Source organism: Amphiura filiformis, chromosome 7, assembly GCF_039555335.1.
Source record: "Amphiura filiformis chromosome 7, Afil_fr2py, whole genome shotgun sequence".
NCBI classification, from domain to species: domain Eukaryota; kingdom Metazoa; phylum Echinodermata; class Ophiuroidea; order Amphilepidida; family Amphiuridae; genus Amphiura; species Amphiura filiformis.
The window spans coordinates 25,045,725-25,073,059 of NC_092634.1; the positions used below are offsets into that span (position 1 = coordinate 25,045,725).

Consider the following 27,335-nt stretch of genomic DNA (forward strand, 5'->3'; position numbering starts at 1 on the left):
GGGTATGATAGAGGTAATAACAACAACTCTGCCAAATTACAGCTCAGTAGGTCAAGGTGTTCACCTGATCTTATTCATCTGAATATTTTGTGCCATTCTGAGCAGTGCTGCACTGGGCCACTGGCAATTAAGCGCACTGTGGCGATGGACCAATTTTGACTCACACTTACAGAAAAACCAAATAAGTTATGATGCTGTATTTTGCAGGATAGTTACAAAACATAATTGGCATTAACATCTCCAATTTTTACAGAAAAATTATGAAAAATAAAAGAATGAGCTCAATTTAGAAATGTCTGTGCAAGCAGTGCACAGTTGAGCTCCCTGCATGTCTATGGGAGTGTTCTAATCAAGTTGATGGTTCATTGGTCATCCCTATTATAACCTTAAGACCAGCATGCATATAGTATTAGCACCCGGGCACTAAAATCAGTCACCTTCGGAAGAAATGATGAAATTAATCAGAATGAGAAAATTTACACACATACACATTAAAATACATGCAGTGTGCCTGAAGTCTTAACACTCAATAATGTCAAAGGATAATTAAAGCCATAATGTACGATCTTATGATATGAAATTGATTAATGTTTTTAAAACCTGATTTTAGGTCAACAGATCAATTTCAACATAAAGTCATATTATGAATTTAAGTCCCCATAGAACTCCATGTTAAATGGCCAAAATAACCAGTGGGGAAGTTTCACTTTACCGTGATATTTCAGCTTAAAATGGATAGAAAGCCTTCATGCACATGGGGCATAAACACCTCTTACTTGAAGCCTTCTCCTTTATAGAACCCATGCCATTTCTCTTGTGTGTCAGTTTTATCTGCCTCAATATTTGAGTGCAAACTTGGAACCACTAGGTCATGCTCCCCTCTAACCATCATGTGTTTCCTTAGCATCCCACAAATTCATATTAAATTAAGCACTTTTTTAAGCACAATCAGGAACTTTTTTTTAAATAAAAATCTTGCATAGTGCTTATAGCAGTATCGACAAACAGAAAACAAACAGAAAAATGTCCCATGCTTAGGGATTTGGATAGAGTAGCTGTTTGGTCTAACCTATAATAAATGAAATAAATATTACATTTTCAGTGGCAAGTGCTTCAGCACCTCAAGATTCATCCAATATATCTACGACAGCTGCTACAGAAGATACCGCAAACAATGATGTCACTGACAGACCGTCAACTTCTGCAAACATCTCAGGGGATCAGAACACTGCCGTTGAAAGTCCCCCAGATGATGGTAAGCTTGGTATATGAGTAGCATGAAAATATGAAAGTACAGGTTAAGGGATCTGGAATGAGCGTTTCGACAGTATTTTTGTGGGACATTAGAGCACATCAGACATATCAAATTGCATTCTGAATACGAAGAATGTCTTTCAGATATCAAATAATTTTTATTTTTGAAATTCACGATATAATACAAATTTTATGACAAATTATTAAAATGTGATATTTTTCACATTTTTGATATATAACAGTCCTATTGGTCTCGCTATGAGGTTTAAAATATTGGATTCGACTGCTATAAACGTCTCGTCAAATATTTTAAAACTCATATCTTGTCCAATGGCCCAATCATATTTTATATCAAACTTGGCTTGTTTTCAGTAACAATTTCTTTTGTGTAAATATATTGCGTAAGATAGCAGATCATATCAATAGGCCCTGCCTTATGTGCCTTAAGTTTAAAAGAAAAGCAGAGGTGTCCTACAATATTGAACAACCAATGGCATCATCACTAAATATGGCGACCATGTGATTGAATCACTTTTTCTGTGATATGCAATATATGTTTATCTCCTTTTTACTATGTTTATGTATGCTATGTGTTTGTTTCATATATGATGTCATATATGATGCCATTCTTTTCTCCCATGCAGCTGTCCAAACAAACAACGTGGCATCTCGCATCAGAATACCTGACCGTTACAGCGATGAGATCACCAAGAGTCAACAGGGTTGTGATTGTCTAGTTAACATCAGAAATACAGATGATGAACGTATAATATATGGCTACTCCATCAAAGATGCAAAATGTGAGGACATTGAACTCGATTCAAAAGGCACATGGATAATGATAACACACAAGGGCATGGCCGTCACGGTCAATCATGATGGAAAGGAATGTGTTCTGGGAAAGCAGACTAACAGTAAGGAGCAAAGATTCCTGTTTGATGCTGGTCGCCTGAGGTGGGAGAAGGATCCGAAGAAGGTGTTGACATTCAAGAAACCTGAGAAAGGTACCAAAAAGAACGAGAATCTATGCATGGCAGATGAGGATGCAGAGGATTATGGTCAAAAATTCATCTACAACCAGGAGACAAACAAGTGGATGGTCAACGTGACTAAGAAACTACACTACCTCCACTGTAAGGAGCTGGAAGAAGGATCACTGGTATATATGAAAGATGTAGCCCGTGGAGAAAAGCAAGTCTTCCACATGGTTTCAACTGCCTTGAAACAGGTAAGAACAACAACAACAACAACAACAGTAACTCAATTGTGTAATGTGGCCCTTTCCCCAAGCTGTGTTTAATGATGATTTCTCTATATTTCTTCAATCAGTTCTCATGTCATAATGCTAATTCTCCTCTTGAATGGTATATAATCATGGACTGTCAACTTTACTTGATATCATGCACCATCTGTTATCAAAGTATATTGTGTTAAACTGTATTTTGAGAATTTTGGTGTGCTGTTCAGTGCTCTGAGGCTGCCGCATAGAGCGCTTTAAAAAAGATGTGTTTATTATTATTATTGTATAAGCCCAAAGCGCAATACAAAGGGATACGGCTAGGTACCATGTTGTTCGCAAGCTGCACGTGTAATTCGGTAGATTCATGATCTGAAATTTTCCTGGTGTGTTAACTGTCATTAAAGCTAGACACCAGTTTATTTTGAACTTGAACGGGTATCTAATTAATGAGAATTTCGAGGTTCGGCAAACTGGCTTTTAATGAGCACAACGTACATTATTATAGACCAAATACACCTATAGAAGCATATTCAAGCAACACTTTGGCACCTTGGACTATTGTTCTATAGTTGCCGATATCTCTCTCTAGTTGGTGCATTACCTGCATGCCGCGCTTTAGCCTATAGCAAGATCAGTTCATGAACGATTTGCTATTTACGCATCGTTATTGGGTTGGGAAAACGCGGCTTTAACAACCAATTATTCAAAGGGGTTTAGGCTATTGGGTTGTTTATTGGGAGAGATTATTTAACATTGATATTTATATTCTATAATAATAAATTTACTTTAAGGAAAATTGCGTGTGTCAAGGTCTAATTTTTCTGGTTTTACATTGCAATAATATTAAATAGTACCAGGCTTCGCATTTTGTACTTTTATTTAGTGTTTAAAATTTGCAATTAATAAACTGGTTTTACATGACAAAACATCGTGTAACCGGAAATTGGTATGTGAGCATCACATGCCAGGGTTGCCAAAAATTCCAGCCCAAATGGTTGGTTAAATAAGTGAAAAGTCGCCCAATATTTTTTTATTATTTACCATTGGTTCCTATGGGATAAGAAACTACCAGAATTCGCTTTAGCCAATATCGGAAAGTAGCCCTTTTTTCTTAGCCATCAATAATTATATTATTGGTGATTATAGGACAGGATATTGTCGCGTAGAAAATCTTCAAAGTCGACCTATATTGGTCTATTAAATCGCGGGTTTAATTGGCAACCCTATACTGACCTGAGCGAACCAAACTATAGTTACATAACAAAGCAAATATGTTGACATTGTGTTAAGCGATCAGCGGTGAAACAAGAACTGTCTTTAAAAAGACAACACGGTTGATATAAAAACATAGAATGCGCTATCATGATATACATGTTCACTTAAAACAAAAGTAAAGAAATAATTTAGGCCCAAATAAATAAACAGCATACAGCAGATGATATCTAAATATACAGCCTATACACATGTATGTACGTCATCCACCAGTGGAGCTCCTGCGCCCCTCCATAAAACTTCGGTAGTGGATGTTTTGGCGCTCAAGGCAGAACATCCACTGTCGGAGTTGATTCCCTCTCAGAAGTGAGAGGGACATACACAAGCGCACGATACTTACCTCCCACGACCTGATCTATGCACAAAACGAAGTTTGGGACCACAAGAAACCCCTGTACCACAGAAAAGGTTTTGGCACCCCGGAAGAACGGGATGATAACGCCCAGGTGTTGGTGTCGCCCAACACTAACGAGATATCGCCCTCACCAACACACGTTTCTTGCGACCCTCACGTGTGAGAACGTATGACTTTCTTGAGGGTGGAACGATAAAACGCTGGAAGGGCTCAGGTCGTGGGAGGTAAGTATCATGCGCTTGTGTATGTCCCTCTCACTTCTGAGAGGGAATACACTGCGCACCTCTACTTACCTCCCACGACCTGATCTATGCACAGAATACCACTGAGAGCAAGGAGGTGGAAGAAAGTCGTGAGAGGTAAGGAGGGCACACAGTGCAAACTCCGCTCAACCACAACAAAAAACCACCCAACCCAAGACTCACCTAACGTCCTCGATCCGATGAAAAGCTGCCTGATGTCCCCCTGATCTTCTCGGCACGCTTTTAAGTGCGATCTAAGGGCCCTAACGGGACATGACGGTTTCTCCGCCTGTCCTGCGACCAGGACCAGATCAGGGGAGGAACACCGGGAAGGAGTAAATGACATGGTCTGGTTCTTGGCCAAGAAACCGGTCCTAGGCAGGATGGAGACACCCCGGTTGGTAAAGCGTAGATGGTGCTCGTCGATCGACAGAGCATGAATATCAGAACAGCGCCGACCGCAGGCCACTGCCACTAAGAACACTGCCTTTAGTGTCAGGTCCTGCAGCGAGAGGTCCTCCATGGGCTCGAAGGATTCGGCCAGATATCGTCATAACACCAACGGGAGGTCCCACTCCGGAACCAGGGAACGGACTGGGGGCCTCTCCGAGAACATGCCCTTAATGAGGGCGGAGAGGGCTGGACTAGAGGAAGTACAACTGTATCTTCCTCGTGCGTAGCCGGCAGCCTGGAACCAGATCTATGAGGCTGGCCATCAGCCCTAGAAGGCGAAGCCACGACCGAGCCTGGACCGATGCTGCCTGCCTGATCTGCAGAGCGCAGAGCCGAACGTCGGCGATCCTCGAGTCTATAGGAGAAACCCGGCCCCTGGCGAAGTCTATAGTCGCCCCTAGGAACTGAGGCGACTGAGATGGGGAGAGAAAAGACTTCTGGTGGTTTATGATAAACCCCAGGGACTCGACCAGCCTGCACACCCCCTGAACATCCTGGCGCAGACACTTCGGAGAGGGGGCTACCAACAACCAGTCGGCTAGGTAGACGAAGATCGTGATCCCCTTCCTCCGGAGAAACTCTGCCACCGACTTGACCAGTCGAGTAAATGTCCAGGGGGCCGTGGAGAGGCCAAATGGGAGGACCCGGAACTGAAAGGCGGTACCGTCGAACACGAAGCGAAGCCATTTCTGGTCTGACTCGCAGATTGGTACGTGGAGGTATGCATCTTTCAGATCTAGGGTGACTCCCCACCAGCCTGGCTGAAGGACAGATAACACCGCCCGCAGCGTCTCCATCCGGAAACGTGGGGCCTTGATGTAGGCATTCAGGGGCTTCAAGTTGAGGATTGACCATCTTGAAGTAAAGAAATAATTTAGGCCCAAATAAATAAACAGCATACAGCAGATGATATCTAAATATACAGCCTATACACATGTATGTACGTCATCCACCAGTGGAGCTCCTGCGCCCCTCCGCAAAACTTCCGGTAGTGGATGTTTTGCGCTCGGGGGCGCAGAACATCCACTGTCGGAGTTGATTCCCCTCTCAGAAGTGAGAGGGACATACACAAGCGCACGATACTTACCTCCCACGACCTGATCTATGCACAAAACGAAGTTTGGGACCACAAGAAACCCCTGTACCACAGAAAAGGTTTTGGCACCCCGGAAGAACGGGGATGACAACGCCCAGGTGTTGGTGTCGCCCAACACTAACGAGATATCGCCCTCACCAACACACGTTTCTTGCGACCCTCACGTGTGAGAACGTATGACTTTCTTGAGGGGTGGAACGCATAAAACGCGGGAAGGGCTCAGGACGTGGGAGGTAAGTATCATGCGCTTGTGTATGTCCCTCTCACTTCTGAGAGGGGAATACACTGCGCACCCTCTACTTACCTCCCACGACCTGATCTATGCACAGAATACCACTGAGAGCAAGGAGGCGGAAGAAAGTCGTGAGAGGTAAGGAGGGCACACAGTGCAAACTCCGCTCAACCACAACAAAAAACCACCCAACCCAAGACTCACCTAACGTCCTCGATCCGATGAAAAGCTGCCTGATGTCCCCCTGATCTTCTCGGCACGCTTTGAAGTGCGATCTAAGGGCCCTAACGGGACATGACGGTTTCTCCGCCTGTCCTGCGACCAGGACCAGATCAGGGAGGAACACCGGGGAAGGAGTAAATGACATGGTCTGGTTCTTGGCCAAGAAACCGGTCCTAGGCAGGATGGAGACACCCCGGTTGGTAAAGCGTAGATGGTGCTCGTCGATCGACAGAGCATGAATATCAGAACAGCGCCGACCGCAGGCCACTGCCACTAAGAACACTGTCTTTAGTGTCAGGTCCTGCAGCGAGAGGTCCTCCATGGGCTCGAAGGATTTGCTAGATATCGCAACACCAGCGGGAGGTCCCACTCCGGAACCAGGGAAGGGACTGGGGGGCTCTCCGAGAACATGCCCTTAGTGAGGGCGGAGAGGGCTGGACTAGAGGAGACAGTCATGCCTCCCCAAAGCCATGATGGACCGCTGCTATGGCCGTCCTGTACGCTTGGGCGGTCCGAGGCATACAGCCGCCGTGGAAAACTTCTGTAAGGAAGTCCGCGACTTCGCCTACAGGGGCAAAATGGGGGTCGATTTCTCGACCAGCACACCACCTGTAGAACCGGCGAAGTCGCGAATCGTAAGTCTGTCGAGTCGACTGTCGCCTTGCCTTTGCAGCGTGCAGCCGACTCAGAAAGTCCCGCCGCCTGGTAGGACTGGCGGAAATACGCCAAACAGTCAGATGGAGGTTGTTGATCACTCCCATCTGAACCTGCTGGCGTGTGAACGGACAGAAGATCCCCACGGCGAGGAAGGCTGACTGGCTCCCCCACTAGGAGGTCCAGGAGGCGGGGGAACCACCACTGCTTGGGCCAGAGAGGAGCGACTAGAAGGAGAATACAGCCTGGAGAGCGGGCTACCTTCTCCAGCACCCGAGGGATCAGAGCAATGGGAGGGAAGGCGTGGCCGAATCGCCTCCCAGCTCTCCCGCATGGCGTCTCTGCCTATCGCCTGGGGGTCTTGGCCCCAGGAGACGGAGGTCGGAAGTTGGTGGTTCCGATGAGGCGCGAACAGGTCGACATGCGGGCGATCTAACCTCTGGAAGATGGAACGGCAGACTGCTGGATGAAGATGCCACTCTACTGACGCTCCCCTCTGGGCCAGGCGCGTGGATGACTGAAGCCCTCCTCGGGACAGTGAATCGGCCAGGGTGTTGTCTACCCCGGCCAGATGCTCCGCACCGAGGGAAATATCCCTCCGTAGACACCACAGGAGGAGGGACACCGTCTCCTTGCAAAGGCTGGGACTTCTGGTGCCCCCCTCCCTGTTGATGTAGGACACAACTGTCATGCTGTCGCATCTGACCAGGATGAACAGGCCGTGAATCCGTGGAGACCCAACTGGCGGAGGGCGAGGAAAATGGCCCACAGCTCGAGGAGATTGATGTGTCTCCGAGCTTGAGTCCTCGACCAACGCCCGGAGAGCCTGACGCCCTCAAAGTGGGCTCCCCACCCTGACTTGGATGCATCCGTGGTAAGGGCGTGGGAAGGACGGGGTTTCGGGAATGGGCGCCTGAACACTCGGCTGACCTATCCACCAGGAGAGGCAGGGGAGGAGATGCCGAGGACCCGGAATCCTGAGGCTCAAAGAAGGGCGCCACGCTCGATACCGTCCGAGGAAGTACAACTGTATCTTCCACGTTCGTACCCGGCAGCCCGGAACCAGATCTATGAGGCTGGCCATCAGCCCTAGAAAGGCGAAGCCACGACCGAGCCTGGACCGATGCTGCCTGCCTGATCTGCAGAGCGCAGGGCCGGGCGTCGGCGATCCTCGAGTCTATAGGAGAAACCCGGCCCCTGGCGAAGTCTATAGTCGCCCCTAGGAACTGAGGCGACTGAGATGGGGAGAGAAAAGACTTCTGGTGGTTTATGATAAACCCCAGGGACTCGACCAGCCTGCACACCCCCTGAACATCCTGGCGCAGACACTTCGGAGAGGGGGCTACCAACAACCAGTCGGCTAGGTAGACGAAGATCGTGATCCCCTTCCTCCGGAGAAACTCTGCCACCGACTTGACCAGTCGAGTAAATGTCCGGGGGGCCGTGGAGAGGCCAAATGGGAGGACCCGGAACTGAAAGGCGGTACCGTCGAACACGAAGCGAAGCCATTTCTGGTCTGACTCGCAGATTGAGTACGTGGAGGTATGCATCTTTCAGATCTAGGGTGACTCCCCACCAGCCTGGCTGAAGGACAGATAACACCGCCCGCAGCGTCTCCATCCGGAAGCGTGGGGCCTTGATGTAGGCATTCAGGGGCTTCAAGTTGAGGATTGGGCGCCACTCCCGGATTTCTTTGTGGTAAGGAAGAACGTGGAGTAATGGCCTGTACTGGAAGGCCCTGGGGAGAGGTGTGATGGCTCTTTGTTAGGAGAGCCGATCTCCCCACCAAGGCCTCCCTCTGTAAGGGATCCAGCGGTGACGGGGTGACTCGAACCCCGGAACCGAGGAGGCGGGAGGTGAACTCGATCTGGTAGCCTAGAGACACTGTCTCTAGGACCCATCGGTCTGAGGTCACCCCGCCAAGCCCTGGCAAATGCCAGGAGGCGACCACCCACTGGGAGGCGGGCGGTCGGGTCCCGGAAGGAGTCAGAACCGGCGTCCCGACCGCGTCCGCCATAGGCGGACGGGTCGTCACGACCGGCACCGTCACTCTTGCCTCGCCCTCCCTTGCGACTGCGATTGCGGTTGTGATTCCGCCTGCCGCCTCTTGCACCTCGCACGGGGCCAGAGGGGGCATGGGTGGCTGGCCTCCTTAGCCGCCTTCCGTCTGGTACGTTCATCTTCGACCAGCCTGGGAAAGGCCCCGCCGAATAGATCAGTACCAAACGGAGCAGACCTCAACTCTCTTTTGTCCGAGAAGTTGGCGCCTGGGCGACCAAGGCTCGGCGCGCCAGGACAGACCGAGTTGAAATCCGAGCGAAATGCTCCGCTGAGAGATGATTGAGGTCAGCCAGCACATGTACCGCCCTCAGTGTCGCCACAGGAGACAAGGACCTTTCCTTGTCCAGCAAGCTCCGTGCTAGATGAGCGCTGACGAGCTGTTGGACATTGGAAATGCGGAGCCCGTCTCTGGCGAGAGACTCCAGGGACCGTAGCTCCTCATCCCGGGCTTTATCCCAGGGAGGCACCTTGTGGGGCGCCTTTGGTCCAGCCTGCCTGGGGGCTCCCTCAACTCCTGAGGGAGGGAGCTCTCAGGCGACACTTGGTCCCCTTATCCCGCTCCATCTGGCGATAGGCCGCCTCCGGACAGAGGGGGGTTTCTAAGAACGCCACATCCTCTGTAACGTGGGGGAACGCCCGTGCCAGCCACGGGAGGCGGTCTACCTCACCCGTATCCTGTACGGCCGTGGTGAGTGCCTTGATGTCACGTGATAAGGGGATGAAGGGCATTGACTTGGGGGGCTTAGCTGGCTTTGCCGCATATCCTAAGTCGGAAGCCAGTTGCGGAGGCGTCTCGAACTCCAGTCGCATCTTAGCGTCCGATAGGGCGGAAGCGAAAAAGGGAGCCGAGACCTTAGGAGTAAGGAGCCTCTCCCACAACTGGTGCTCCTCGGAGCCTTGAGTCGGTGCTGGGAATGAATAAGGGTCCCCCCAGCCTCGACACTGATCATAACTCCACTGGTACCATCCAGGTGGAGCCGGGTCGGGGTGAGGAACCCCTCCCCACCGAGATCGCTCCTGATTGGGGCCACGCTCTGGACCGAGGCGGCCCGACCGCTCTGCGGTCGAATGTAAGGAGAAACCTTGAGTTTCTGCAGCGAACGTCGAGCCAGCTAAGCTCGGGGAAGGTGTGGAATCTGAGCCTGTGAGCCTGACGGAAGGAAGGACTGGGTCATACTCACTGGCGGAGGAAGCGACGAGGGGCCTGGGACCAAGCGAGAGAGAGTAGGGTCGACCCTGTTGGTCGGCCCACGGTGAACGTGTCTGGCCAAAGTGCTTGGCTCTGCAAGGGTATACCGACCGAAGAGGGTTGTTGGGAAGCTCCGAGGGAGACCGAGACGGGCGCTGAATGACTGACGGTGTCGCGATGAACCCCAACAGGGATATCAGAGCCCCTCTGTCAGCCCTGGGGAAGTCGAAAAATCCGAAAAAGACTCTACCTCCGTCTGACTCTGAGAGCCATCTGAAAGCTCATCATAGCTAGCCTCTATGCTAATCGCATCGGACTGCGGATCCGGACCTGTTGAAGGCAAACCTGGACCCACTGGTCGGGTTACGCCGAGGGCACCTGACCGGGATCTTTGCCTAACAAACCAATGAGTTGGTTCATGCGGTCTAACGCCGACGGCTCCGAAAGTGATGAGATGAGCGTTGACAGTGCCTCAGCCTGAGATGCCGAGCATTGACTGCTCTGGGATCTCGGATGCTCAACCATCGAGGGAGCAGCTAGGGCAGAGGAGGGATCCGAAACACGCTCTGGCCAGGGGCGGCGTAAGGGATCGAGTGGTTGACCGGTGTACCATGGCTGCCTCCGGGGGTCGCTCTACCGTCCTGGACGGACGGGAGGCCTTCCGACGGTCGAGCCGTGGAACCATTGAGGTCGACCGCACAGGGGAGGACGCCTGAGCAGCGCCTCGCCGGGGCACTCAACCCGACCGCAACTGGTGCCGTCGAGAGTGGCCGCTCGGGCGCGAGCCAGCCCATTGCTCAGAGGATGCGGGGCCGCATACCCACCACGGCACTCGACCCGGACGCCCGAAGCGCTCGGGGAGCCGCCGTGAGGGTACTAGCCTCCTAGCATAAGGGCGGGCGGAGCCAAAAAGGCTTGGGGGCTGCCCGACCGAGGGACAGATAGAGAGATTGACTCTCTCATACCTGGTCTCCTGGAGCTAGAGGACCCAGGGGACGGAGGACAAACTCCCTGGCTGGCGGGGCTAGGGACACTTTCTTCAGAGCCAGGCGACTCCTGCGAAGAAGAACGGCGTTTGCGGTTCCTGTCCCTAAGCCCCTCCACCTTACGTTGGTGAGACTTCTGTAGTTTCCCCTTATGGGCCAGGGACCTAGCCCAGGCCTCCTTGGACCAGTCACGGTCAATGGTGCACGGTTGGTCCGGTGAGCACGACCTACAAAGCAGGCATGCCTCATGCGCATCGTCTTTCCCAAGGAATGCCTTGCACGCAACACACTGCCGAGGTTTGCTTCTGGTCCCCAACGCCTTGGAGGGAGTACTCTCTTTAGACATTTTGATAACTACCTGTAATGGAGAAAGGGTAAGAAAACATGTAAACTCCCTCTCGTCTCGGAGGAGGGACCCCGGCGTAAGAGGAGGGGGATAAGCAAGAGTGTCAACCTGTAAGGGGCCACAGACTCCCCAAGGGGAGAACCCCTCCTCTACCGCCAGAGAACCCAAAACATGAAAAAGCGCACGGGATCCAAAAAAGTGAACACGAGATCCCCTACTATTGAGAGGTGCGCATGGGAACAGTTTTGACATAGGCCCCCGCACTATTAAGCGAAAAAACCGCGAATTTTAAGCTTACCACATGTGCGAGGGAAAAATGAATCAAAACACCGATTACGAAAGCCAAAGTAGCGGGACAGAAGGGGAGATCGCCAAGAAAAAATCCCGGCGCCCTCCCAGTGGAATTACCAGGGGGGAGCCGAGTGAAAACCTATGAATATTTTACTTGGGCGGTCTCACTTCGGCCACAGAGACTACGAGAAACTAGCAAGAAAAACATCACAAATGGAAAAAAAATCTTGCTAAAGTTACAGAAAATATCACCGAAGTGATTACTGATACTTAGCGTAACCGTTACTCGGGATGAGCCTCACGCTGCTTACGAAATTTCTCAACAGAAATTGGAGCCTTTTCAAACACGTCCTTGTTGGTCGTAAAGAAAGCGAATTGGTGAGGCGATATCTCGTTAGTGTTGGGCGACACCAACACCTGGGCGTTGTCATCCCCGTTCTTCGGGGTGCCAAAACCTTTTCTGTGGTACAGGGGTTTCTTGTGGTCCCAAACTTCGTTTTGTGCATAGATCAGGTCGTGGGAGGTAAGTAGAGGGTGCGCAGTGTATGCGCACAGGCGCAGTCCCTTATATGTAACGGTGGATCATTGCTGCGCTCGGGCGCAGAACATCCACTGTTGGAGTAACTGCGCCCGGAAGCAAAATAATAGATTTTCTTATTATAATAACGGTGGATCATTGCTGCGCTGGCGCAGAACATCACTGTTGGAGTAACTGCGCTCGGAAGCAAAATAATACATTTTCTTATTATAATAACGGTGGATCATTTCTGCGCTCGGGCGCAGAACATCCACTGTCGGAGTTGATCGCCGGGCGCAGTCCCATATGTAACGGTGGATCATTGCTGCGCTCGAGGCGCAGAACATCCACTGTTGGAGTAACTGCGCCGGAAGCAATATAATACATTTTCTTATTAGGCCTATATTAATAAATAATGCACGGCGCGAGAAATGATCCACCAGTATTATAATAAGAAAATCTATTATTTTGCTTCCGGCGCAGCAACTCCGACAGTGGATGTTCTGCGCCAGCGCAGCAATGATCCACCGTTACATATAAGGGACTGCGCCGGCGCATCAACTCCGACAGTGGATTCTCTCGCTCGGCGCAGAAATGATCCACCAGTATTATAATAAGAAAATCTATTATTTTGCTTCCGAGCGCAGCAACTCCGACAGTGGAAGTTCTGCGCCCGAGCGCAGCAATGATCCACCGTTACATATAAGGGACTGCGCCCGCGGGCGCATCAACTCCGACAGAGGATTCTCTGCGCTCGAGCGCAGAAATGATCCACCAGTATTATAATAAGAAAATCTATTCTTTTGCTTCCGAGCGCAGCAACTCCGACAGTGGATTCTCTGCGCCCCCGAGCGCAGAACATCCACTACCGGAAGTTCTGCGGAGGGGCGCAGGAGCTCCACTGGTGGATCACGTACATAACTCACATCTATACAGCATGTGCTATCTTGTCAAGAATGATAAGTCATATTAGGCCTGTATAAAATTTGAAAATGTGTCTGAATAATTATACACTTAGAACAAAAAATAAAGCAATATTTAACACAACCATGCATCTATCATGAATGATGAGATAATTGATGATGAAAACAAACAAACAAACAAACAAAATAGGCCTATATAAGAGCATGCACCCCAATAAAGAATTACTTAAAATTAGGTAAAACAATGAAAAAATCATATAACGTGAAATGAATATGATACATTTGTAAATAAAGTTATACCGTACTCAAGTGAAAGTGCAATAATGAAGAATATGAACAAATGTGTATCATGATAATACACTTGAAACAAAAATAAAGAAATACATGACCATGATAATGTGACCTTAAGGGCGCACACCACTAATTAAGCATCCCTTTGAAATATACATAAAAAAGTAGTACCTTTCTTTGCTCGATTTGAGGCCTTTTGGCTATCATAGTTGCCTGATGTACATTTATTGGCTATCATAGTTGCCTGATGTACATTTATTAAGAAACAAAGTAGTATGGTTTCTCACCTTTGATTTTGTATTTACATCTGCGTATACATGTGCATAAGAACAATTATTTTAATATTCGATGTTTTCTTTTGTAGGCCTACAGCCGAATTTGTAAAATAAAATGAAATTTAGTAACAAAAAAAAGGCCACACAGAAACTTTGTATTGACAAAGAAAAAAAGAAAACTTTATACTACAAGTATTTTAACTCTTATCAAGTTTTTCCGGGAATAACGAATATTGACTGCTAGGACCAGAAGGAGGGCTGTTAAAATTATAGGCCCAAGATAACTTCAAAACCATGCAATGACATTGCTTCAAGACCACCGAGGGTTTATAATTATAATATATAAAGCTAGCAGTCAATAACATATTAAAAATTATTTATTTTATATATCATAGGCCTAAAAAAGAATTTATTTTTTTCATCTAATTAGTTAAATAAACTTGTTTCCCGTTAATTCAAAATAGGTAGTTTCATCAAAACTTGGAATTCAACATTTTTACGCAATATCCTGTAACTTATATTAAACGTCAAATTTCTAAAATATAACATTCCTAAGACAGCTAAATATATGTAAATTTGAGAATTTAGAACAATACCACCAATAGAAATGCTCTTTATACCTAAAAATTTTAACTTTCCCGGTGTATATAATTCTGGGATACTCTGTATTTTGAAGGAAGATACCGTAGACCCTCACGATTTTCAGTTTGTTTTGCAAGTAGGCCTACTCAGTGGCATCTCTGGGTGGGTATGGTGGTAGGGTATTAGAGTGGGATAGGCCTATAAGGGTAAGGAGAACCGCGAAAGCCGAGAACCGCTCTAGTTATTATTATTATTATTATTATTATTATTATTATTATTATTATTATTATTATTATTATTATAACCATATTATCAAAAACAATAAGGGAAGTATAAAATTTAACCCAATGAAAATTAAAGTAAAGATATTACATTTTCATTTTAAATTAAAGGGCATATATATTGCTCGGACAACATCATATCATTGGCAAGCTAATATTATGAGGATAATGAAAATGACTCCTTTTTTTTAAGAAAATAAGTCGTTTAAAATTGATATTCCGCAAAAACCAACTGCAAGCGGTGAGTTCCTTCAAACGAGACAGATTTGACATAAAAACTACAGTGATGTCATGAAATGAATATTGCCAGCTTTGAGAGAATGTACTGTCAACACTCTCAATGCACAGAATTTAATGGTTTTTACACATATGGATAAAATCAGGCCGCTTCTTTATTATATATTTATAGTAAATTGTGATATTACAACTTGATGAGAAATATTTGGACTAAAAAATAAAAAAATATTTTAGATCAATGTTACCATACGAGCTTAGAATTTGAGCGCGACATATCAATATTGTATTTATTATGCAAATAAACAATTTCAATGACCTTTTGCTGTCCATTCCCAATTTCTCATGATGAAGGTCGCGCATTATATACATGAATGAACATCAAAAGAGCTCTCCGAGGGCTCATGTGTTATGTACTGTTCGTGAACATTATAGTGTCCTACACAGCCAGTTTGGTTACGCGTAACCAAACTGGATCGGAGGAGACTACTCTTCATGTATTGTACGTCATCAGTCTGCTGCATTGGAAATCAATTTCGCTTCGAACGCCAGCATTTTACCAACACGTTTTGTCTTTTTTCGGGAGAAATACAAATCAGAAAATTGCAACAAGTGTCAACTTGTAATGTAATAATTATTCTCTTTGAATGGAGTTAAACTTATTTTTGCAATAGATATGCCCTTTAAGCTACCCTTTCTCTAGCCGCAGTTGTGGCCCTCGCAGACTTAGCAAGCGCCGCGCAACCAAAGACGAACCCGATCAACCTCTCTGGATAGCATATTAAAGCAACAGAGCGAAAAGTAGTGCTACTCTTTCTCTCACCCTTCTTTCCAATAGAGGTTATCCGTGTTCTATAAGCTAAACATCCTATTAGCGACTGCTATACCTTGTTTAGAACTTTCAAAAGAAGTACCTGCATGTGTCAAATAGCCGCCAAAGTCATGCAGATAAGTCCAAGGTCGTGCATTGAATTGGTTTGAATGAGGAATACTACGGTAACCAGCGCCTTTTGTTAGAAGTCACACATGAGTAAAGTGGATAACCTCTATACTGTTCATAAACCTCCTTGCAGTAAACTCACACAAATACAACAAGGTCATATACAGTCAATACAAACACTTCCAATTGCAATCGGAAGTCCCAAGTTCAACCACATCTTTTTTCTTAACCCATGAAGACAAATCAGTCCACATCTATTGAATGATTTGTCTTCATGGGTTAAGTAAAGACGTGATGGAAGTTTAATGCTGGTTTTATACTATCATGCCGCTTGCCGCTGAGCGGCGTGACGCACACGCATTGCAGACACGCTTACCTGTCATTGGTTGATACGTCATGCTACTTGCCGCAGCGGCAAGCGACAGGAAAGTCTGACAGGGGCATTAGAGTTTGAAATGGCAATTATTGTGTGGAATAATTAGAGATGGTGAATCCGAGATCTCCTATTGTAGTTGGAAGTGTGTGTAATTAAGCAGAAAGGGTGAGATAAAGGGTAGCTCATAACATCTTGAATATGGACAACGCCTACCACGATTAGTCGATGCTCCCCATACAGATGTAATGATATAGACGGTTTTCACCCCTGCCCAGTGCCTCTATATTTTTTTAACCTTTACTCACCGCACAATTTTGCCTTTGGTTAATATTTAAATCTCGCGCATGTGACGGTTTGTTGGTTAACATTTAAATCTCGCGCTCCATGATAACAGCATTTTTTTTCGGTCTTATATGAATAGGGATAGTGATGAGGGGAGAGTGTTTGTTAATGGTTGTGGTGAAGCTTTTTCACAAAATGTGATCATTATATGATATAGGCCTACATCTTTCATGAGTGCTTTTTTCTCAGCATACCAAATTCGGGAGCAAATCAGAATAACGTTTGAAACATGAATTTTGCGCTTTAAAAACTCTACAAATTAGTAATGCTCTGATAAGTCTTTTCTGATGATTATTGTCCAATATCAATTCAATCGCTGGCCGTTTTATATTAACAAACAAGATAACATTTGCTTTTGTGCAATTTTGTTAAAAGTTCAAATCTTTTAAGAAAACTAAAAAATTTCAGCCAAAAATTGAAACTACACCAAAATTCTCACAATCCAAGATTAATACTTGGGAGTCAGACTGACCATCTGTGTGATGTACTTTGTGTGTGTATAGGTGCAATATTCACATTCACCGGAATATATGTTGTGATGTAATTACAACAATAAATGTTGCCATTTTCTTAAGCCAAACATTAACTTTGGAACTTTTGGTTTGTTTTGGTTTCTTAACAGCGAACTGCAAGTTAATGCGCTGAAAACATTCAAATCATGAAATTGTCCAAAACTTTAACTTTTGAGCAAGAACATAACTAGGCAGTTTGGAAAACTTCCTTGATTTGTATGCTTAACAATGAACTATAAAAGCTCTAAATTCTCAACTAGCATGAAACAACTTGTGGTCAAAAATCAATTGTCCGTGTCAAGTTCTCAGTTTCTTCTTTCTTAATCCTTGTATCTTATACATGTAGGTGGTTTACTGTCTCTTCTGGTTCTGGTTGATTTTCTTGGTGATGCTGGTTTTTTTCTGGAAACTTGGTTGGAGTTGGTGCTTTGTTGTCTGTTCTGGGTCTGCTAACAATTGCTGATGGTGTTTTATCTGGACCCTCTTCTGCAGTTGGTGGTATTAGTCTATTTGCAACAGGTGATTCTTGCATTTTCTTTGTGCATTTCTCTGCTGGTGTTGTGTTGACTTTAACTGCAGGTGGTGGTGGTGACAAATCTTGCGGAATAACTGGTTGACTATCTTGCTCTTGCGTTGCGCGCAGAAATGTTCTGTTTCTATGATACCTTTGCCCTTCTTCGTTTTCTACGAGGTAGTATCTCGGTCCAACTTTTGCTATGCATTTTGCCAAACTCCATTCACTGTGGTGCTTGTTTGGTTGCCTTCTGACTTGTTGCCCTATTTCTAGTTCTGGGAGCAGCTGCGTTCCTTTGTCATAATGGATTCGCTTGTTGCTTTCTGTGTCTGATCTCTGTCGGAACTCCTTTTACAACCTGTGGGTAGAGTAACCCTTGTGGTGTTGGAAGTAAGGTATTTGTCCTTCGCGACATGAGCTTTTGCACTGGACTGCTATGCGTTTTTCGCTGTCGCCGTGGGTGTTGCGCCAGTCCAACATTGCAAGGTATAGATCTTGTCCAGTTGTTTGTGTTTTCTTTATTATTTACTTCGCTATCTTAACTGCAGATTCTGCCTATCCATTCGCTCTGCTGCGATAGGGCGACGATGGACATTGTCTTCGCCTGGTAAAGAATTATTTTCTATAGGCATCAAAGCACGTGTTTTTATAAACTGCCCGCCTGCTGCTGAGAGTCGCCTTTATTACAAAATTAGCTTATACTTGTACTCCTCGCTCGGTGAGCGATTGGTTTAAAACCAATCATTGGCTAAAAGCGAATCATGCCAATCCCTAATAGTTCAGCGATCCAGCTATGAGTTTTCTTTCAAAATAAACAACCTAAATATATTGTCATAATATTGTTGAAGGTCGAATCTTTCAATGGTCTCTATATAATAGTAAACTCAGGGACAAAGAGACCACGTTCCTTCGTTGCATATTAGATGAATTGATTTTATTCCTAAAATAGACTACATGTTGTGCAATATGGTGGTGTAGATTCTTTTGATGCGATTATATTCTCAAACCCTTTAATAGATACCTTAATGGAACAAAAAATTTGCAAGACTTGCAGTTAAATATATGTGTTGAAAGAATACGATAAGCGTTACTGTGCGTATTGAAATTCCACGCTGCGTCGTGAAAACAAAGACTGGAGAAAAAACGTGTCATTTCAGCTAATGAATGGAAACGCTGTGGTATCTTATCTACCAAAAAACGTTGACAACGTAAAGAAAGCAGCAAGATTAAAAAAACCCACCTCGGCTCACTTTTTGAAACTTGGTCCCATTTGTAAAAGGTACTGATTTAAACTTTATCATATTTATATACATCTAAAACATTTCCAGAAGTGTTATGTATCTTTAATGTGCAGATGCGATATTAATTTGTAAGCTTTCTGGAACGACCTGAAAGGTTATTATCTTGTTCTTGCATGGTAAGCCAATATCCTATTGTGTTTTGTTTTATAATAATCATGATTAATTATTGAATTAAACGAATAACAAGTAGGCTTGTAATCTTGTTGGAAACGCTGTATTCTGTTGAAATAAAATAAAAACACTGATTTGCTGTTGGTGTTCAAAATGGGACCAAGTTTCAAAAAGTGAGCCGAGGTGGGTTTTTTAAACTTGCTGATTTCTTTACGTTGTCAACGTTTTTTGGTAGATTTCTTTTCTTTTTATGAATGTAGCCAAGCAGCTCCAAGCTTGGAAAGTCATCAGGTTACGAAGTGCTCCATAAAACGAAAAATAGAGGCGTACACAATGATCAATATACATTTTAATATACTTTAATTATTCAAGGCAACGTAAATATGTAAAGAAAATGTAAATATGAACAACGCACACCCAATGTTGACAATGCCAGAGAGACACAGAGAGTAAGTCCGATTTAGGCCTACTTCAAGTCGGAACTGGTAAATGCGCATAAGCGTCTAAATGCCCGACTAGGCAAGATAATCGTGTTTTAATGTGTGTGGTTCTTTGTAGCCCTCTTGGGCAATCTACTTAGCTATTCCAATTTCGCGGTTTGTGGTTCTTTGTAGCCCTTCGGGGCAATCTAGTTGGATATTCCTATTAAGCGGCGGTTGTCTGCGATCTTTCGTGGTTTGTGGTTTTCATCAAGCCTTGCCATCTATCGGGAGCTAATTTATAGTTTAAGCTTGTTGGATATCCATATTTCGTGATTTGTGGTTCTTTATAGCTCTGTGGGGCAATCTAGTTGCAGATCCAAATTTCGCGGTTTGTGGTTCTTTATAGCCCTGCGGGGCAATCTAGTTGTATATCAATATTGAGCGGCAGTTGTTGTTGATCTTACGCGGTTTGTGGTGTTAATTTGTTGGATATCCATATTTCGCGGTTTGTGGTTCTTTATAATCGATAGGCCTGCAGGCAATCTAGTTGGATATCCAAATTTCGCGGTTTGTGGTTCTTTGTGGCCCTGCGGGGCAATCTAGTTGGATATCCCTATTAAGCGGTGGTTATCGGCGATCTTTCGTGGTTTGTGGTTTTAATTTCCCTCATCAAGCCCTGCCCTCTATCGGGAGCTAATTTATAGTTTAAGCTTGTTGGATATCCATATTTCGTGGTTTGTGGTTCTTTGAAGCCCTGTGGGGCAATCGCCTTGGATATCCAAATTTCGCGGTTTGTGGTTCTTTGTAGCCCTGTGGGCAATCTAGTTGGATATCCCTATTAGCGGCGGTTGTCGGCGATCTTTCATGGTTTGTGATTTTAATTTCCTTCAAGCCCTGCCCTCTATCGGGAGCTTAATTTATTGTTTAAGCTTGTTGGATATCCATATTCCGTGGTGTGTGATTCTTTCGCGGTTTGTGGTTCTAAATATCAATATTCAGCGGCAGTTGTTGGCGATCTTTCGCGGTTTGTGATTTTAATTTGTGACAATTTATAATATTTATTCCAAATATAATTTCAGTCTGAGCTGTGAACAGAGACACTGATAAATGTGTTTTAAATGACGAAAATGTCATGATAGTCAGGCATGGTGGCAGCATCTGGATGGTGAAAGTAGGGCCTAGGCCTAAATGTGAATAAAAAATCAAACATGTTTGTTTGATGAAAAAAATATAATATCACAATAGCAATGGATGTTCGAAATGGTGTTATTCTTGATTTATGACAATAAATTGGTAATAAAACATTTTTTTTAAAAGTGGTGGGAAGTTTCGAACTTGAGCAAAAATTCATAAATGGATTAGAAGTCCATGGCCTTAACCGCTTCGCCACAGTGACGTCCCGATATAACGAGGTGTGAAAGTGGAGTATTTATTAATATGAATGTATGCTGTGGTCCGGAAAGAATAAAATTGTGAAAAACTTGATTTGTTGGCGAATGGGATCCAGAATTTGTATGTAGGGTATCCAGGAAAATGCTAGGGTATATTTGAAAGTGAATCTGAAAAAGCAGTGCGACAGTGACAGCCATTTTTGGCTCTAGCAGTGTCGAAAGATTGTGGATATCAGTATGATTAGCTATGATTTGCCACTAATTTTGGAAAGTCTGACAGGGGCATTAGAGTTTGAAATGGCAATTATTGTGTGGAATAATTAGAGATGGTGAATCCGAGATCTCCTATTGTAGTTGGAAGTGTGTGTAATTAAGCAGAAAGGGTGAGATAAAGGGTAGCTCATAACATCTTGAATATGGACAACGCCTACCACGATTAGTCGATGCTCCCCATACAGATGTAATGATATGGACGGTTTTCACCCCTGCCCAGTGCCTCTATATTTTTTTAACCTTTACTCACCGCACAATTTTGCCTTTGGTTAATATTTAAATCTCGCGCATGTGACGGTTTGTTGGTTAACATTTAAATCTCGCGCTCCATGATAACAGCATTTTTTTTCGGTCTTATATGAATAGGGATAGTGATGAGGGGAGAGTGTTTGTTAATGGTTGTGGTGAAGCTTTTTCACAAAATGTGATCATTATATGATATAGGCCTACATCTTTCATGAGTGCTTTTTCTCAGCATACCAAATTCCGGGAGCAAATCAGAATAACGTTTGAAACATGAATTTTGCGCTTTAAAAACTCTACAAATTAGTAATGCTCTGATAAGTCTTTTCTGATGATTATTGTCCAATATCAATTCAATCGCTGGCCGTTTTATATTAACAAACAAGATAACATTTGCTTTTGTGCAATTTTGTTAAAAGTTCAAATCTTTTAAGAAAACTAAAAATTTCAGCCAAAATTGAAACTACACCAAAATTCTCACAATCCAAGATTAATACTTGGGAGTCAGACTGACCATCTGTGTGATGTACTTTGTGTGTGTATAGGTGCAATATTCACATTCACCCGGAATATATGTTGTGATGTAATTACAACAATAAATGTTGCCATTTTCTTAAGCCAAACATTAACTTTGGAACTTTTGGTTTGTTTTGGTTTCTTAACAGCGAACTGCAAGTTAATGCGCTGAAAACATTCAAATCATGAAATTGTCCAAAACTTTAACTTTTGAGCAAGAACATAACTAGGCAGTTTGGAAAACTTCCTTGATTTGTATGCTTAACAATGAACTATAAAAGCTCTAAATTCTCAACTAGCATGAAACAACTTGTGGTCAAAAATCAATTGTCCGTGTCAAGTTCTCAGTTTCTTCTTTCTTAATCCTTGTATCTTATAGGTGGTTTACTGTCTCTTCTGGTTCTGGTTGATTTTCTTGGTGATGCTGGTTTTTTTCTGGAAACTTGGTTGGAGTTGGTGCTTTGTTGTCTGTTCTGGGTCTGCTAACAATTGCTGATGGTGTTTTATCTGGACCCTCTTCTGCAGTTGGTGGTATTGGTCTATTTGCAACAGGTGATTCTTGCATTTTCTTTGTGCATTTCTCTGCTGGTGTTGTGTTGACTTTAACTGCAGGTGGTGGTGGTGACAAATCTTATGGAATAACTGGTTGACTATCTTGCTCTTGCGCTTGCTGCGCAGAAATGTTCTGTTTCTATGATACCTTTGCCCTTCTTCGTTTTCTGCGAGGTAGTATCTCGGTCCAACTTTTGCTATGCATTTTGCCAAACTCCATTCACTGTGGTGCTTGTTTGGTTGCCTTCTGACTTGTTGCCCTATTTCTAGTTCTGGGAGCAGCTGCGTTCCTTTGTCATAATGGATTCGCTTGTTGCTTTCTGTGTCTGATCTCTGTCGGAACTCCTTTTACAACCTGTGGGTAGAGTAACCCTTGTGGTGTTGGAAGTAAGGTATTTGTCCTTCGCGACATGAGCTTTTGCACTGGACTGCTATGCGTTTCGCTGTCGCCGTGGGTGTTGCGCCAGTCCAACATTGCAAGGTATAGATCTTGTCCAGTTGTTTGTGTTTTCTTTATTATTTACTTCGCTATCTTAACTGCAGATTCTGCCTATCCATTCGCTCTGCTGCGATAGGGCGACGATGGACATTGTCTTCGCCTGGTAAAGAATTATTTTCTATAGGCATCAAAGCACGTGTTTTTATAAACTGCCCGCCTGCTGCTGAGAGTCGCCTTTATTACAAAATTAGCTTATACTTGTACTCCTCGCTCGGTGAGCGATTGGTTTAAAACCAATCATTGGCTAAAAACGAATCATGCCAATCCCTAATAGTTCAGCGATCCAGCTATGAGTTTTCTTTCAAAATAAACAACCTAAATATATTGTCATAATATTGTTGAAGGTCGAATCTTTCAATGGTCTCTATATAATAGTAAACTCAGGGACAAAGAGACCACGTTCCTTCGTTGCATATTAGATGAATTGATTTTATTCCTAAAATAGACTACATGTTGTGCAATATGGTGGTGTAGATTCTTTTGATGCGATTATATTCTCAAACCCTTTAATAGATACCTTTTTTTTTTGCTTTTGGAACAAAAAATTTGCAAGACTTGCAGTTAAATATATGTGTTGAAAGAATACGATAAGCGTTACTGTGCGTATTGAAATTCCACGCTGCGTCGTGAAAACAAAGACTGGAGAAAAAACGTGTCATTTCAGCTAATGAATGGAAACGCTGTGGTATCTTATCTACCAAAAAACGTTGACAACGTAAAGAAATCAGCCAGTTTAAAAAACCCACCTCGGCTCACTTTTTGAAACTTGGTCCCATTTGTAAAAGGTACTGATTTAAACTTTATCATATTTTATACATCTAAAACATTTCCAGAAGTGTTATGTATCTTTAATGTGCAGATGCGATATTAATTTGTAAGCTTTCTGGAACGACCTGAAAGGTTATTATCTTGTTCTTGCATGGTAAGCCAATATCCTATTGTGTTTTGTTTTATAATAATCATGATTAATTATTGAATTAAACGAATAACAAGTAGGCTTGTAATCTTGTTGGAAACGCTGTATTCTGTTGAAATAAAATAAAAACACTGATTTGCTGTTGGTGTTCAAAATGGGACCAAGTTTCAAAAAGTGAGCCGAGGTGGGTTTTTTTAAACTTGCTGATTTCTTTACGTTGTCAACGTTTTTTTTGGTAGATTTCTTTCTTTTTATGAATGTAGCCAAGCAGCTCCAAGCTTTGAAAGTCATCAGGTTACGAAGTGCTCCATAAAACGAAAAATAGAGGCGTACACAATGATCAATATACATTTTAATATACTTTAATTATTCAAGGCAACGTAAATATGTAAAGAAAATGTAAATATGAACAACGCACACCCAATGTTGACAATGCCAGAGAGACACAGAGAGTAAGTCCGATTTAGGCCTACTTCAAGTCGGAACTGGTAAATGCGCATAAGCGCCTAAATGCCCGACTAGGCAAGATAATCGTGTTTTAATGTGTGTGGTTCTTTGTAGCCCTGCGGGGCAATCTACTTGGCTATTCCAATTTCGCGGTTTGTGGTTCTTTGTAGCCCTTCGGACCAACCTAGTTGGATTTGCCTATTATGCGGCGGTTGTCTGCGATCTTTCGTGGTTTGTGGTTTTCATCAAGCCTTGCCATCTATCGGGAGCTAATTTATAGTTTAAGCTTGTTGGATATCCATATTTCGTGATTTGTGGTTCTTTATAGCTCTGTGGGGCAATCTAGTTGCAGATCCAAATTTCGCGGTTTGTGGTTCTTTATAGCCCTGCGGGGCAATCTAGTTGTATATCAATATTGAGCGGCAGTTGTTGTTGATCTTACGCGGTTTGTGGTGTTAATTTGTTGGATATCCATATTTCGCGGTTTGTGGTTCTTTATAATCGATAGGCCTGCAGGCAATCTAGTTGGATATCCAAATTTCGCGGTTTGTGGTTCTTTGTGGCCCTGCGGGGCAATCTAGTTGGATATCCCTATTAAGCGGTGGTTATCGACGATCTTTCGTGGTTTGTGGTTTTAATTTCCCTCATCAAGCCCTGCCCTCTATCGGGAGCTAATTTATAGTTTAAGCTTGTTGGATATCCATATTTCGTGGTTTGTGGTTCTTTGAAGCCCTGTGGGGCAATCGCCTTTGGATATCCAAATTTCGCGGTTTGTGGTTCTTTGTAGCCCTGTAGGGCAATCTAGTTGGATATCCTATTGCGGCGGTTGTCGGCGATCTTTCGCGGTTTGTGATTTTAATTTCCCTGCAAGCCCTGCCCTCTATCGGGAGCTTAATTTATTGTTTAAGCTTGTTGGATATCCATATTCCGTGGTGTGTGATTCTTTCGCGGTTTGTGGTTCTAAATATCAATATTCAGCGGCAGTTGTTGGCGATCTTTCGCGGTTTGTGATTTTAATTTGTGACAATTTATAATATTTATTCCAAATATAATTTCAGTCTGAGCTGTGAACAGAGACACTGATAAATGTGTTTTAAATGACGAAAATGTCATGATAGTCAGGCATGGTGGCAGCATCTGGATGGTGAAAGTAGGCCCTAGGCCTAGGCCTAAATGTGAATAAAAAATCAAACATGTTTGTTTGATGAAAAAAATATAATATCACAATAGCAATGGATGTTCGAAATGGTGTTATTCTTGATTTATGACAATAAATTGGTAATAAAACATTTTTTTTAAAAAGTGGTGGGAAGTTTCGAACTTGAGCAAAAATTCATAAATGGATTAGAAGTCCATGGCCTTAACCGCTTCGCCACAGTGACGTCCCGATATAACGAGGTGTGAAAGTGGAGTATTTATTAATATGAATGTATGCTGTGGTCCGGAAAGAATAAAATTGTGAAAAACTTGATTTGTTGGCGAATGGGATCCAGAATTTGTATGTAGGGTATCCAGGAAAATGCTAGGGTATATTTGAAAGTGAATCTGAAAAAGCAGTGCGACAGTGACAGCCATTTTTGGCTCTAGCAGTGTCGAAAGATTGTGGATATCAGTATGATTAGCTATGATTTGCCACTAATTTTGGCTATGAAATACCGCGTGAAATAAAGCAAGAATGTTTGTTTATTATCAAACAATCGGATTGACTGTAAGATTGGTGTAACTTTTTGAAATAATGAGTTATTAAAATATGACACTTTGGACAGTAAATAAGATTTAGCATGGTTTGAGATATATTTTGTACCAGCGAAATATATCATTGAACAATAGCGTTTGTTCCGTGTAAATATAGTATCGCGGTGCATCTGTTTATTCTTCTTTATCAGTCGGTTTTTTTAAACTTGCTGGTCATGCTACCGCGTGACTCTAATACAAGAACAAGTGGATTCGCACTACTATCATGGCAATTTCTGACACGAAGATATAGGGATGATGACGCTGTGCGATGTGATATGGTCGAATTCCCATGCCCGTGCGAAATCCTCATATTCTTGTGACACAAACTGTGGGCCGTTCTCAGTAATTACCTTGTCCGGGACCCCATGTCGCACTACATGTACTTTGCTTGCTTCTATGATTACTTCTGATCTGGATTCTTCTACACGGTCGAGTTCCGAAAAGTCGCTAAAGTGGTCTATGGTAATCAGATACTCTGCTCCTCTGTATGAGAAAAGGTCCTGTGATATAAGACACCATGGTCTACAGGGTATCTCATATGACATCATTGGTTCTGATTTCTGTATATCTTGGTAGGTGTTACAAGCACTGCATTTGGCTATCATGTCTTTGATTTGTCCTGCCATTCCTTGCCAGAATATCTCTGGCTCTTCGCAGTGTTGCTTCAATTCCTAAGTGGCTGGTGTGTAGCTTTCTCAGCATATTTGGCTGCTTTGGGGACTATGACTTGCATCCCTCTGTATAGTAATTTGCAATGTGATATATCTTCTTTGCAGCTGTAGTGTTCTCTGGCATTTGCCGGCACATTGTTTCTATCTTCTAGCCATCCTTGGAGCACAACAGTATTCAATGTCTGCAGCGTTGTGTCTGTCTGTGTTTCTTTCTGCATCTGTAAACTGGTAGCGTCAGAAACTCTCAGGTACTCCATCTAGTTGATTGCTTCAATTTCTTCATACAGGTGCTGCTCTTGCCGTATCTTGAAAATCTGGTACTCTGGAATCTTCTCCTGAGACTCTGTTGTTGGGCACGCTCGACTCAGCCAGTCAGCTATGTGCATTTCAGGTCCTCGCAGGTACTCTACTTGTACGGCGTATCGCTGCAGTCTCAGCAACATTCTTTGCAGTCGCTTAGGTGCTTTGTGCATAGGCTTTCTAAAGATTGGGACAAGTGGTTTGTGATCAGAATGGACAGTTATGAGATCTCTGCCATGCAGGTACTGATCAAATCTCTCACATGCGAACAAAATG

The 27,335-nt window shown here is 44.0% G+C and overlaps 1 protein-coding gene across 1 annotated transcript in view; it reads left to right on the plus strand.

The window, feature by feature from the left end:
• Positions 1 to 676: 676 nt before the first annotated feature.
• The window catches only part of LOC140157738 (uncharacterized), a 46,949-nt gene continuing 20,290 nt past the window's right edge, over positions 677 to 27,335 (plus strand). The window contains exons 1-3 of the mRNA XM_072180985.1: positions 677 to 692; positions 1,103 to 1,255; positions 1,899 to 2,482. Coding sequence (XP_072037086.1) covers positions 677 to 692; positions 1,103 to 1,255; positions 1,899 to 2,482 — 753 coding nt within the window. The remainder of the gene's footprint in view (positions 693 to 1,102; positions 1,256 to 1,898; positions 2,483 to 27,335) is intronic.